Source organism: Thalassophryne amazonica, chromosome 8, assembly GCF_902500255.1.
Source record: "Thalassophryne amazonica chromosome 8, fThaAma1.1, whole genome shotgun sequence".
NCBI lineage: Eukaryota > Metazoa > Chordata > Actinopteri > Batrachoidiformes > Batrachoididae > Thalassophryne > Thalassophryne amazonica.
Genome location: NC_047110.1, coordinates 88412876 through 88426563, shown reverse-complemented (window position 1 = coordinate 88426563; position 13688 = coordinate 88412876). Strand labels below are relative to the sequence as shown.

Sequence of the window (13688 nt, the reverse complement as noted above, 5' to 3'; positions counted from 1 at the left end):
TTATTAGTTAAAAAGTGTGTTTTCCTGATATTTGTGGAAAAACACAGCCTAATAAATATGCAAACAGCAAAGAAATATGCAGCATTAAGCAAACATTTGGGAACTTCAGAGTGAATCCTTTTAGCTTTCCAGTATTCACTGGTTACGATGGATAGAAAGTCTATCATTGTAACAAAACTTTTATTAGTTCAAAACGCAGAATAACTTCCAGGCCAAGTGTTCTGTATTAAACACATTAGCAGTGACTCTGTAATTATACAAATGTCTACGACTAGGATAAAAATAACAATAAAAATAAAATTTCAAACAAAAGCACAATCTCCACATGTCCAATGGCAAATTATCAGCAACATCGTAGCTCATTTTCCAGGCCGTAGATCTTTGCCTTCAGGGCCATCAGCTCATCCTGCACCTTCTTTGTCCTGGTATTGGACTGTCTTACTTCATGCAGAATAGCCAAATCCTGGCCAGGTCCAACATTCAGAGTAACCTGAAGCACAACAACAAATATATCTCATTATACATAGCCACATCCCAAAAACATTCATGTCAGCAATAGACAAGTGAGACAATTTCTTAATTTATTTTCTCACAAATAATTTGTGCTCTAAGCATAAATTTTCCGTGGACATGGAGAAAATCACATTCTGTTAATTTCAAGAAAGTAAGCTTATTAGATTAAAACCATAAATGATTTTCTGATGATTAGGAGAAATCCAAAACAGGTTTAAGATGATTTTTTTTTTTTAATTTACCTTGATGAGCTGTTTCTCTATATCTTTAAGTTTCTGTCTGAGGTGTTTCAAGTCTGTCTTAAACCCTTCAACCTCCATGGCCCTCCTCTTCTCCAATGCCTGGCAACGCTGGGTCATTAGCTGGAGACGCTTAGTCATTTTCTCTGAACGTTCCTGCACACAAAGAGTTCACAACAATTCTAAATATAACTATAGATCTGTAGACAAGATCACAAAATTACAATCCCACTCTCCCATAATAGTTTCTATTTTATATCACAACAGTAGTAAAGCTTTTGTGATAAAATACCTGGTTTAACAAACTGGTCAACCTCTGTACATGTAACAAATATGTATTTAAAACAAACAAACAAACACAAACAACCAGCAACAACAAACAAGAGTGCTCTGAGAGCACAATATCCCTCACTGTGCTTGCTACATTCTGATAACATTTCAAGGTATGCAATAGTTGATTTCAAAATGCAGGCACCACTTCATGAAACTAACCATGTATAGGTTTGTTAATCAAGGGCCATAACTCTGGTCAAATGGGGCTAACTCGAATAATATGATAATATGCGTATCATACCCCTATTCCACAGAGCTACGCTCCTTCCTGTTTTATCCAGAAAAGGAAAACCGGGGTGTGTTTTGAAGCATCAAAGTAATTCCTTGATCCATCTTTTGTCAATCTTGAACAAAGGTGGTATACACAGTAGTTACGGCCATCATGGGCACCGTTTTTGAAATCAGGGTGAAATGTTCAAACTGTTCAAAAATTTCATCCCAATTCACCAAATCAGCATCATTACACGGTCAGTTTGTGTTCAAACATTTTTAAACAGAGTATTCCTACTGAGCATAGCTTGATATTTGATTGTGCTCCATTGGGGTAAAAAAATTGAAGCAAAACTAGCATTTGTTGCAGTATAAGCCAGTCTGACAAGAGGCATGCCAGAGTAAGCTGTTTCATCCCATTTTTGCACTTTTTCTGGATCTTGGGGGACTATTACAAAATATAGGGGTGCTCCCACAAAACTACTGTACACCACAAAAAAAAAAAAAAAACAAATCTATTCTATCACTCTGGTCAAATGGGCTCAGCTGGAATAATAATGATAATATGCATATTACCAACTTCTAACAAGGATTTTTGTGGTATAGGTTTCACAAAATTCCTCCTAAAAATGTGAGAGGAGTTGATTTCAAAACACTTATACCCTTTTTGGGATGGATGGGAGGACAGACAGAGACAGAAATCATCAAGACATGATCCCCCTTCGGGGGATAAAAAGTGTAATTATCTCCTACTGAAGATGCCGGACCGAATTCATTTTCCTCTATGCACATTTTCATATGTTTTGCTCTCAATGTGTGAAGTTTCACTGAAATCCACACAACAGTTGAGGAGGAGTTGCACTTACACTGCTCATGAACAGACGGACAGAATGAATCCTATATATACCCCCAAATTTTTGTTTGTTTGTGGGGATATAAAAATGCCAGCAAGAAAGATTTTTGGTGGATTGGCGAGAAACATTCACTTAAAGATGTGAACCGTGATTTTAACCAACAACCACCAACTTAAACAAGTGTACCTTGAATATTTCTCTGCCAGCATCTTCAGCCTCTTTAATTTGGCACAATTGTGTTTCCAAAGTAACACACTGCTCCCGGTACATCTCTGCCAGATGTTGAGTCCGTTTCAGATCCTCTTGCATTGCCTGATAAGATACATAATAGGTAGCAGAAACTACAACAACCGCCTAAAACCAAAAGACATCAGAATATTCTGTATTAAAGCTAAGAGTTATCAGTATTTATAAGGTTTCTTCAGTTTTAATTTGTAAATTAAACGGTTTTTACCCGTAGCGCCTCCTTGTGGGTATGCTGTGAGTGTGTCTGAGGGTGGGCAAAGTGGCGTGCAATGCTGCTGTTGGGGTGCCAGGCTCGATCCTGCTGTGTGCCCACAGGTTCTGCTTTTCTCTGGCGATTACGATAGGAGTCCAGCTCCTTCAGTAGTCGGTCCTTCTCTGCCATCCAACCTTTCTCTAGTGACCGCATTTCAAACTTTAGCTGTAAAAAATCTCTGTTGCTTGCATACAACAGGTTCTGGGTTTGCTGGAGCCTGTGATAACAAAGGTGAGAGGATTTTTAAGTCAGAGTGTGTGTGTGTGTGGGGGGGGGGGGGGGGGGGGGGGGGATTAGAGAGAAAAAAGTCACACTGAATTATTCTCATTGCCAAATCTTACACTTATACCTTTGCATAGACAAAACAAATCATGATTATTAGAAAACTAACTTGTCTGTCAGAGCTGTGAAGCGTTCATGATCTCTCTGGTGTTGTGCCTGTGCCTCCTCTGTTTTAATCTTTTTATCCTCCAGTAGGGACTCTATCTGCTCCTTCGACAGACGAGTTTGCTCCTCCATCTGAGCCTGCAGCGCCTCCACCTGGAAGCATGAGTCACAGCACAATAGCAACAAGCCCAACAATGATCTTCAATGACTTGAATACAAACACACAAACACATACGTCACATTTACTTTGTTTCAGAGGGCAGATCCATACCTGTAGCAGTAAAGTCTGGTTCTCATTCTTGTATTGCTCCACAAGCTTTCCATTTACTCCATCTGAAGGTTTTGTTTTCCTGCTACTGTCTGTAAACGGACATCAAACTGAAGAGACTGGCAAAATACATGCTTGGATGTAATCACTCATCTTTTTACCCAAATTGCCTTAGGCAAAGAGCTAATTTCCACCACTATGCAAGAAGCCTTCATTTCCCTCACTGAGACTACCGTATATTTCAGAGTTAAACAGCACCAGAGTATTAGTCGCACGACTCACACCTGTCAAAAAATGCATTGTGAAGAGGAAAAGCAAGCTGTCACACCTTTTTTCTGTATATGGGTCTCACTTTGTAACTCAGCGTTTCCCAGGAGATGAGTTTAACAATGGACAGGAACGCAGTGTAGTACATGTACACACCACAGCCTGTGCTGTCATTTAACATAAGGACTTTTAAATTCCAAAAACAAGTAAGCTGGACAAACATGCATTAGACAGCATAGTTTGGACAAAATGAATTGGAATCATCAGATGTACATGGAGTGAATGGTGAATTTAAGTAGGAAGCCACCGGCTTGTGGTGTGTAACACAAAGACGATTAAATTCTACAAATAAGGAAGATGGACAAATAAATGTGTGATGGACAACATACTGGATGTTATGTAATGCAGTTTGGACAAAAGAAATAGCGGGACATGGATGGCTAGCCGACAGTTTGGAACCACTACAATAAAAGCATGATTAACAACACTGTTGTTGTGATTTTTAAGTATACATGTTGGACAGAGTATAATTTGCAGGACCTGACAAACTCATAAAAAACTAAAATAATAAAAATGATAATTTAAAGCTCATACTCTGGGGAAAAAAAAGAAAAAAAAAAACAATGAGCAAAACAGCAACTGTAACCAGATGTTTACCACCACTGTTCACTGCAACAAGCTTATTTCAATAATATTAATGTTCATAAGTAGGAATGCAAAGTTATATTTACATTTCACATTAATGAGTTGTTTTAAATTAAAGTACAGTAGATGTAGCATCCACAAAAATAAATAAATAAAAATATATTCCCAACCTTTTTTGGTGACAGCAGGTTTCAATTTTGTTGGTCTGAGATTGAGATTTTCTTGCAGAGAGATGTCAGGGTTCTTCTGTGTGATTGTGACCTGAAACATAATGCATAGTCAACATTTTCAAAACATTAAATCTAAATGCTTTTCTTAATTTCTTGGGTGTTAAAATTTAAGTAGCTCAAATTCACATTTACAGTGCCTTGCAAAAGTATTCAGCCCCTTGGTATTTCACACATTTTTTTATGCCATTTCAAATGCAAAAAGTAAATCAGGCTTCTCAGTGTAATTTCTAAAATTATTTTCCTTAAACTCAAAGCAAATCTCTACAACTTCAATCAATCAATCAATCAACTTTTTTCTTATATAGCGCCAAATCACAACAAACAGTTGCCCCATATAACTTCATATAAATTAATTAAAAATAGAAAAGCCAAGATGATGGGTAGCATAAGTAATCACCCCCTTTGGTATACTACCTGTAAATAATCAGTATTATTGCCAGTATTCTTCAGAGAAGTCAGGGGATGGATACATGAACATTTCCAAGTCTGTTCGCAGTGGAAATATGTCATCTCTCCAACTTGGTGTTGGACTTTATTTACATCAGTTATGAAAAAATACAAACAGTATGGCACTCTATGGTAAATCTGTGTGGAGTATAAAAAAATCAAAAACTGAGTGATTGTGCAAGAAGGAGGACTGAGGAAAGCCACCAAGAACCCAGAAGATATAGGCTTCTCTGGCTATGATTGGAGAAATTGTGCACAGTGCATGCTTTGCATTTTGTATCACCAGTTATACAGCTTCATGACGAAGTCGTATAGAGGAGGGTTTTCTTAAAAAGAAGACCTGAAAGTTCAGCTACAATTTGCCAGAAGGTACATCTTAGATGCAAGCCTAGATTTAATGTTTTGGTGAAAGAAAATCCTCCTTGTATAGCACTAGGAAGACCTTAATGACAATTGCTCAGAGTGCAAACAGAAATTAAAGATCCTCAAACATGTACTAGTAGCAACTATCAAAATGCTGAAAATATGGAATGTGAAATTTTAAGTATGTGATGTGTTGACAATACTATCTATGTCATCATATATCATGTAATGCCTCGACACATCTTTTGGTAACATATTAAGATTCTTCCATTTCCTATCTGTATTTTATGATATTAACCTTTGTGTTTATGATGCAACATAGCAACAGTAGTGCATGTGTGATATGTGATCATTAATGCAAACTGGTGTGTCAATCAACCTTTGCAGGTAACGATCATGTACACTGTCAGGCCAGTGGAACTAGGACACCTTTGAGAATATAAAATCTACTGTAGTCTTGCACACCTTGTGTGGAGGTTCTCGGTGGAAATATGTCATCTCTCCAACTTCAGGACCCACCAGAGAAAGAAGGTGTTGGATTTTCTTCCTGTCCTCCAGCTCTCTTTGCAACAGTAAACAGACATTTCATGATAGACAGGTTCACGAATAGAAGTATTTGTGAAGAATGGTGTCCAATGATAATGATGTCTCAATATCCTATTATTATTATGACATGAGCATTTGTTCCATTATTTATTTGTTTGTCTTTCATATGTACCCACCTGATCTTTAGTCTGTCATTTTCTGCATAAAGCCGAAGGGACTGTTCTCTTTCTTGGTAAAGGTAGACCTGCATGTCACTCAGAGCATTTTGCAGCTTAGTTACTTCTCCTTCGCGCTGTCGTACTTCAGACTGTAGCTTATGCTGGGAAGATTTACCAAGTAAATACACTTTGGCATACCCCAAGTGCAATGTCATAAAAAAAGAAAAGAAAAAAAAAACACACAACAAAACAAAAAAGCTGATAGCTGTAGCTCACCTGGTCCTCTGTGTTGCCTCTGTATTTCTCCAACATTTGCAGCAACTCCTCCTGTTCACTGTCATACTGGGCAATTTTCTGTCTGTAGAACTCCAGAAGCTCTCTGGAGGGACGCAGATATGCTAGACGCTCATGGATGGGGGGAATCGGAAAGTCAGGTTCCTGACCAGGGGTATGATTGTTGGCTCTGTCAAAAAACAAATAATACGTTTCATAAACAACACATGCTTGCATCACTCTCCAGCTCATGTACAGCTGAACTGATGCTTTTTAATAATTTGAAGCCTGTCCCTACAATCCTATGATAGACTGGTGTCCTGTCCAGAGTGCACCCTGCCTTACACCCTATGACTGTTGGAATAGGCTCCAGCCCCCTGTGACCATTATCTGCAGTAAGCAGGTACAGAAAATACATGGATGGACGTTCCTACGATCAAGTTTTTTCTGAGAAGTTACAGTTGTGCTCAAAAGTTGATATACCCTGGCAGAATTTTTGGTTTCTTGGCCATTTTTCAGAGAATATGAATGATAACACAAAACGTTTTTGTCACTCATGGTTACTGGTTGGGTGAAGCCATTTATTGTCAAACAACTGTGCTTACTCTGTTTAAATCATAATGACAACAGAAGCTACACAAATAACCCTGATCAAAATTTTACATACCCCTGTTCTTAATACCGTGTATTGTCCTTGATAACATCAATGACAGCTTAGAGTCTTTTGTGATAGCTGTGGATGAGGCTCTCTGATAGTAAAGCTGCCACTGAATGTGTCTTGGGCTTTATTTACATCAATTACGAAGAAATACAAACAGTATGGCACTCCATGGTAAATCTGCATGGAGTAGACAGTTCTCAAAAACTGAGTGAATGTGCAAGAAGGAGAAGAGTGAGGAAAGCCACCAAGACACCCAGACAACCCAGACGAAGTTACACGCTTATGTGGCTGTGACTGGAGAGATTTTGCACATTTTGCATCACCACTCTTAGCTTCATAGTGGAGTAGAGAAGAATATTTTTTTCACCAAAACAGATAAAATCTAGGCTTGCATCTCAGATGTACCTTCTGGCAATTTGTAGCTAAACTTTCAGGTCTTCTTTTTAAAAAAGTCATCCTCTATACCACTTCATCATGAAACTGTATAACTGGTGATACAAAATGCAAAGCCTACATTATGTACAACTGTGTTTTTAGGTTAAGGTAGTTACAGCGTGAAAAACGTATGGAACTAAAATTGTACGGTAAATGGAACAAAACTGCAAACAGAACAAATGAACAATATCACGTACATATACATACAAACCACCAATCAAATGACACGGATATATTTAGGTGTTATATAATCAATATTATTCACTTCACCTGTGATCACAGTGGCTGATCAGTGTATAATGCTACAATGACAGAATTTATATATTGCATAACACTACATTCAGATCTGGAGTACTCTCGCACTGACCACCTTCCTTCTTTTTGTTTAGGGGACGCTATCATCAATTACACTGTACCCCTGTACAAAGTTACACACTTCATTATGTGTTTTAAAAAAAAAAAAAAATCTGTCCCTTGTTTTTATTGAGCAGCCTTACCGGTGTGTCACTGCATTTCTTGTTGGTGATCCCATCCCTAAACCCTGAAAAGAACGGAGAATAAATGATTTAATTATCTGTAAAGGTGATATTTAAAGAACATTATTGTGGCTTTGGGCGCCAGGCGGCGCGGGATTTTCAAAACTACAAAAGTAGCACTGTGCTTCGTTCAGCTTTCAACTACAGACAGCTCAGCCCGGGTTAGTTTCGAACGTTATTTATGAGATAATTTTACAGATGGACAGAAAAAGAGCACGAACATCCATCCTCTGGGAAAAATAACGTTTTGCTATAGAGGACAAAAGATTTTTTTTTTAAATCACAAAAAAACCACAACAAACTGCGCATACGTTTCTGAGGATGTGATATAATTGCACTCTTTTGTTAAAAACTATAATATTTTTGTAAAATATTCTCACCCGTCTCAGTTAAAGATTTATTAGACCGTTCGCCCAAACTTTTGAAACCAGGAAGTTTACGCCTTTACGTTCTTTTTCGTGAGAAAAAAACCGATACTGGTGTGTGTGTGTGTGTGTGTGCGCGCCATCTAGTGGTTGGTGGTCAAATTCATTGTCATTAATGAAGTAAACGCGAAGAATTTTGATTATGCTTAACAAAGTGGATGTTCTGTTGAATAGTTGCAGTTCATTCATTCACTTCATTTAGGGCCTGCAGTACTGTGCGAACGTTGCAGGGATGCTGTGAGGCCTTTTCAGTGCTGGTAATTCTCTATGACTTTGGCTGTATTTTGTATGTATATGAATTTTGGGGCCACTCAGATGTCTCCCTTGTGACACTGCATGATGGATAAATATCAGCCTATACTTCACAGGATTGAACTGAACAAATACTGATCAAATACCCAACTTCTTTTGCAATAAAAACAGCCATAAACCTGCATAACGCCTTCACCTGCACTTAGGCTTGCAAAGTTAATTTTAGAGGTATCAGTTTTTGGCTACATGTCACCCATGAAGACCAAGTTTGTTCCATAACCCTACACTGTTTTCTACCAGGTCTAAGCTGACACTGCCGGACATCTTCTGATTCCAGCTTCCATCAACAGCACTAAGATTCTTGATAAATAGTAAATGGATGGTAATTACAGAGCTGTTTTCTATCTGAGGTCGACACTCAAATCACTTTACACACTGATTCATTCACACACACACACACACACACACACACACACACACACACACACACACACACACACACACACATGAATGTCATGTGTGCTTTAAAGTGCTTTACAATATGTACATTAAAATACAAAAAATAATAATAAAATTATGTACAAGTCAAAAGAAACAGCTACAGGAAGGAAGAAAATGGAAATTGGCATCCCAAACAACAAAACAAACAAACAAGTGTAGTGTAGTAAGTGTAGTCTTGAAAAATCACAGTATTCCATACAGTGGTATGTAATTTTATGGAATATAAATGTAGTGTGTTTGCATCAAATGGAAATGTGCTTTATAAATACATCCATCTACAATACTGCCTTCATTTTAAAACTATGAGGTCTGTCCGTAAAGTATAGGTCCTTTTTATTTTTTTCTAAAACTATATGGATTTCATTCATATGTTTTTACGTCAGACATGCTTGAACCCTTGTGCGCATGCGTGAGTTTTTCCACGCCTGTCGGTGACGTCATTCGCCTGTGAGCACTCCTTGTGGGAGGAGTCGTCCAGCCCCTCGTCGGAATTCCTTTGTCTGAGAAGTTGTTGACAGACTGGCGCTTTGTTTGATCAAAATTTTTTCTAAACCTGTGAGACACATCGAAGTGGACACGGTTCGAAAAATTAAGCTGGTTTTCAGTGAAAATTTTAACAGCTGATGAGAGATTTTGAGGTGATTCTGTCGCTTTAAGGACTTTTCACGGTGCGAGACGTCGCGCAGCGCTCTCAGGCAGCGTCATCAGCCTGTTTCAAGCTTAAAACCTCCACATTTCAGGCTCTATTGATCCAGGACGTCGTGAGAGAACAGAGACGTTTCAGAAGAAGTCGGTTTCAGCATTTTATCCGGATATTCCACTGTTAAGGAGATTTTTTTAATGAAAGACGTGCGGACGGGTCCGCGCGTCGGGACGCAGCCGACGCGGCGCGGCGGCACAGGAAAAACACCTCCGTGTTGATAACCATTTGTTAAAATCCAGTTGGCTTTTGATGGCTTTCAGTGCAGTGAGTATATGAGAAATTGTTTATCAGCTGGAGATGTTCCAACTTGTCCTTAAGGCTTCCAGCAGAGGTGTTTTTCCTGTGACGGAGCGTCGCGGCGGCTGCGAGCCGACGCTGCAATCCGCCCGCACGTCTTTCATTAAAAAAATCTCCTTTAACAGTGGAATATCCGGATAAAATGCTGAAACCGACTTCTTCTGAAACTTCTCTGTTCTCTCACGACGTCCTGGATCAATAGAACCTGAAATGTGGAGGTTTTAAGCTTGAAACAGGCTGACGACGGCGGCTGAGAGCGCTGCGCGACGTCTCGCACCGTGGGAAGTCCTTAAAGCGACAGAATCACCTCAAAATCTCTCATCAGCTGTTAAAATTTTCACTGAAAACCAGCTTAATTTTTCGAACCGTGTCCACTTCGATGTGTCTCACAGGTTTAGAAAAAATTTTGATCAAACAAAGCGCCAGTCTCTCAGCAACTTCTCAGACAAAGGAATTCCGACAAGGGGCTGGACGACTCCTCCCACAAGGAGTGCTCACAGGCGAATGACGTCACCGACAGGCGTGGAAAAACTCACGCATGCGCACGAGGGTTCAAGCATGTCTGATGTAAAAACATATGAATGAAATCCATATAGTTTTTGAAAAAAATAAAAAGGACCTATACTTTACGGACAGACCTCGTACAGCAGGAGTAAGTTAAAAACTAAAGTAACTTTCTTGACGTTTTGCCAAGCGTCAGGTGAAAATTCCTGTATTGAAAACTGTGATATATGTAGTCACAACATTATTAATTTGCTTATCTGGACTGGAGCAAAAGCAAGTCTATGGTTTTAACCTGTCATTATCGCTTCCGGAATGACTGTGAAAATCCCAACAGGAAGTGAATTGATTTTATTTGTGCGTGTTTGACAGGCTGACTCGTGTCGTTGCGGCCAGTGAGATCTCCTGGGCTCAGTGGGTCGACTGCTACCTCTGTTATGGAGCAGAAAGTAGCTCGGGAATTTAGGCACAAGGTAAAGAAAACACTTTTAAGTTTGGACGGACAGTTAAATATGTTTTGTTGTTGTTGCTGTCTACCTGTACCTGTCTGAGAAACATGGACAAACAGGTGTCTGTGGGATGTTACGCAGGTAAAGGCCTGAACCATCGAGCTGAAAAAAAAAATCAGAATGTGGGACTTTACACAATAAAATCCAGACTTAGTTAAATTTGTTGTACATCATAAACTCTTAAGAATAGAATGCCAGGGTTGCATAAGTGTGTGTTTTTATTTTAAATCAAATTTTGTGCTTGTCTTTCTAAAAAAAAAAAAAAAAAAAAGAATTGACTGATCATTTATTCTGTATTATAAGGTAGACAAGAAAAAAAACGTTATACCACAGTGATTAAAATTTAACAATTACTGACCAAAATCCAGAAATTTGATTTCATATTTGCAAACCTGTCACAACCAGTTTTTCCCCCTTAAGTAAGTTTATGACCGCTTTCCATTTACTGATACAGCTTAAAAATGCTAACCGGGTTAAATCTGGTTTAAAAATCACTTAAAATTAGCAGGTAGCTAGTTTCAATCCAGTTTAAAACCACTGGAAGCACTTTAAACAATCCTAGCTATAGAACCTTGTAAAATCAGTTTAATCAACTTATTTAAATGGATTCACGTTATGTCCAATTTCAACCATTTGTTCAATGTGTTAGAGCTGTTTAAAACCAAAACTATATTATTTTAAAACACTTTAAAACACAACAGCCTATTGTTTAAACTGGCATTTGAGAAGTTGGATGAGTCAGATATTATTATTTTTTAAATAATTATTTGATTAGGTCAGTGTTTGACATTTATTGCAATGATTAAACAGTTACTAGTTATAAACAAAGTGTCAAATATACATTTTTTAAACATGTATTTATTTTTTGCACAAACACTTTATTAATTCCAGCAAATTGACAATGAATAACCTATAAATCCTGTCATTGTTTTCGTTGCATAGACCTTGTCATTTATGCTTGAAAAGTGAGTTTCTTGGTTTTTACAGTGAATTGTAAGAAAAGCAAAATAAAAAAAAATCATTGACTTACTTGAGTTGTGGACGTTTTTTTTTTTCATGATTACAAATTTAAAAAAAAAAAATTTGTCCTATCCCATGTTGTTAAGGTATATACACTGCTGTTGTCTGCAGTTGTATTTTGAATACAAATAAAGATAAGGTAAAATGTTATTTAGATGTGTGGTATGTGATTCAAATTCTGGGCATAAATAACCTGCAATTGTATGTTTAATACTAGTATTTTACAGGATTAGGAAGACTTATGAAGATGTAACATGAGTAAAAGATAATGGTGGATGGGAACATGATATGTTTTGGGGGTTTTCAGTCCCAGAGCATGCTGAGATCACCTCAAAGCCATCTGTTCTGCAACCAGGCTGGGTTCCATCTTGCAGATGTTTCACAAAGGGCAACTTAGCATCTGACAGTATAAACTGTGTCAGAGATGAGCAGCTGAGTGGAACGACGAGACAATTTACAGTCGCAATTAGAGGTTGAGGGGACACCAAGGCACAAACAAGCTTTGTTCCTATGGGGAGATTATTTTCTCCCTCTGTGTGTGTGTTGGTACTATAACATGCACTTGCCATTTTCAAATTTCAAAGTATGTTGTGCTAAATTGTGTACATGGGATAGTTAATAATATGCATCCCAGAAGGTCATGGTTTGAAACCTTGTTTGTACTTGAGTGGTCCAGAAGGGTGTCTGTGATTAACAGATATTCTGACATTGGGCCATGGTCAAGTTAACAATGGCAGGATTTTCAAATGTTTTACAATTTCTTTTATCCATTGCAAACTTTAATACACTCTGGCAGCCCCTTGCATTTCTGTGAATCCAGTAACATTGTCATACATGCTATGATATCCAGATGGTCCAAGGTTGTGCTAACATTATATTACAGACGTGCATCAATTGCTTGCACACGTCACAAAGTATAGGTCTGGCACGTTAAACTGCACACTTGGTCCATTAGTGTGCAGTCGCAGTCTTTACGTGCATGTCTGTGACAGAGGGAATTGGGCTTTTTGGATATGTTGTCTGTATTATTTGAACTTTTTCAGCCAGTGGCAGACCTTTATCATGGACCGAAAAAAAAAAAAATGGCGAATGATGTTTTTGAACCCTCTGTTCAGCAACATGTGAGTCAGCTTGATACATTTGTACCAGACCATGATTCAGCAAGGTATAGCAACGGTGTTCACTTTTTTTAGCCACAGATATTTCAAATCTTCTTTGTTACTTGTCATCGTAATGTCACAGCACCGCATTCACCATTGTACAAGTTCAAATTAATAAAAAAAAAAACAGGTTATAAAGTGTTTTCTCTGTGGTTGTATTTTGTGGTGAAATATGCACCAAAATGCAGGAAATGGTACCTAAAAATTCTGAATTTTCTGTGCGGCATGCCCCAGAACACCCGAAGGAACCACAACCTCTTGGTTACGCGAGACTTGTTCACAAATCCACCCCCACGCCCTTTAAAAAATCCTGGATCTGCCCCTGGCTTCAGCCACTGTTTTTGTAACATGCAGTAAAAAATGGATCAAAGGTCCATAGTTTGGCTGCATGTGCAACTATTACCATATATCAATTATTTTTAGTGTTCTCCAACAATTCTTTGTTTGAATGTCACA

At 38.2% G+C, this 13688-nt stretch overlaps 2 protein-coding genes across 4 annotated transcripts in view; one reads left to right on the top strand and one right to left on the bottom strand.

The window, feature by feature from the left end:
• Positions 1–165: 165 nt before the first annotated feature.
• ccdc77 (coiled-coil domain containing 77) lies at positions 166–8310 on the bottom strand. 2 transcript variants are annotated; one of them, XM_034176919.1, is made up of 12 exons: positions 8245–8310; positions 7826–7869; positions 6236–6422; positions 5978–6120; positions 5721–5817; positions 4386–4476; positions 3307–3395; positions 3040–3188; positions 2604–2865; positions 2336–2461; positions 756–908; positions 166–490 (listed from the first exon to the last, which is right to left on the bottom strand). In XM_034176919.1, the coding sequence occupies exons 2-12, from the start codon at positions 7858–7860 to the stop codon at positions 344–346; spliced, it is 1479 nt and encodes a 492-aa protein (XP_034032810.1). In that variant the 5' UTR covers positions 7861–7869; positions 8245–8310; the 3' UTR covers positions 166–343. The 2 variants fall into 2 exon arrangements, with proteins under 2 accessions (XP_034032810.1, XP_034032811.1); XM_034176920.1 differs by lacking the exon at positions 8245–8310 and having other exon boundaries at positions 7826–7967.
• A 2588-nt stretch (positions 8311–10898) lies between these two features.
• ush1c (Usher syndrome 1C) overlaps positions 10899–13688 on the top strand; it is a 40713-nt gene continuing 37923 nt past the window's right edge. For both annotated transcript variants that reach the window (XM_034176918.1, XM_034176915.1), the window contains exon 1: positions 10899–11016. In XM_034176918.1, the coding sequence (XP_034032809.1) occupies positions 10981–11016 (36 nt within the window). In that variant the 5' untranslated portion in view covers positions 10899–10980. The remainder of the gene's footprint in view (positions 11017–13688) is intronic.

Excerpts from the sequence above, each read along its gene's own strand:
- ccdc77 (XM_034176919.1), bottom strand. The coding sequence starts at position 7,860 with ATGGGATCACCAACAAGAAATGCAGTGACACACCG. Across the intron at positions 3,396-4,385 it reads ACCTGCTGTCACCAAAAAAG|ACAGTAGCAGGAAAACAAAA; the intron begins GTTGGGAATATA and ends GTCCGTTTACAG. Across the intron at positions 491-755 it reads TAGAGAAACAGCTCATCAAG|GTTACTCTGAATGTTGGACC; the intron begins GTAAATTAAAAA and ends GTTGTGCTTCAG.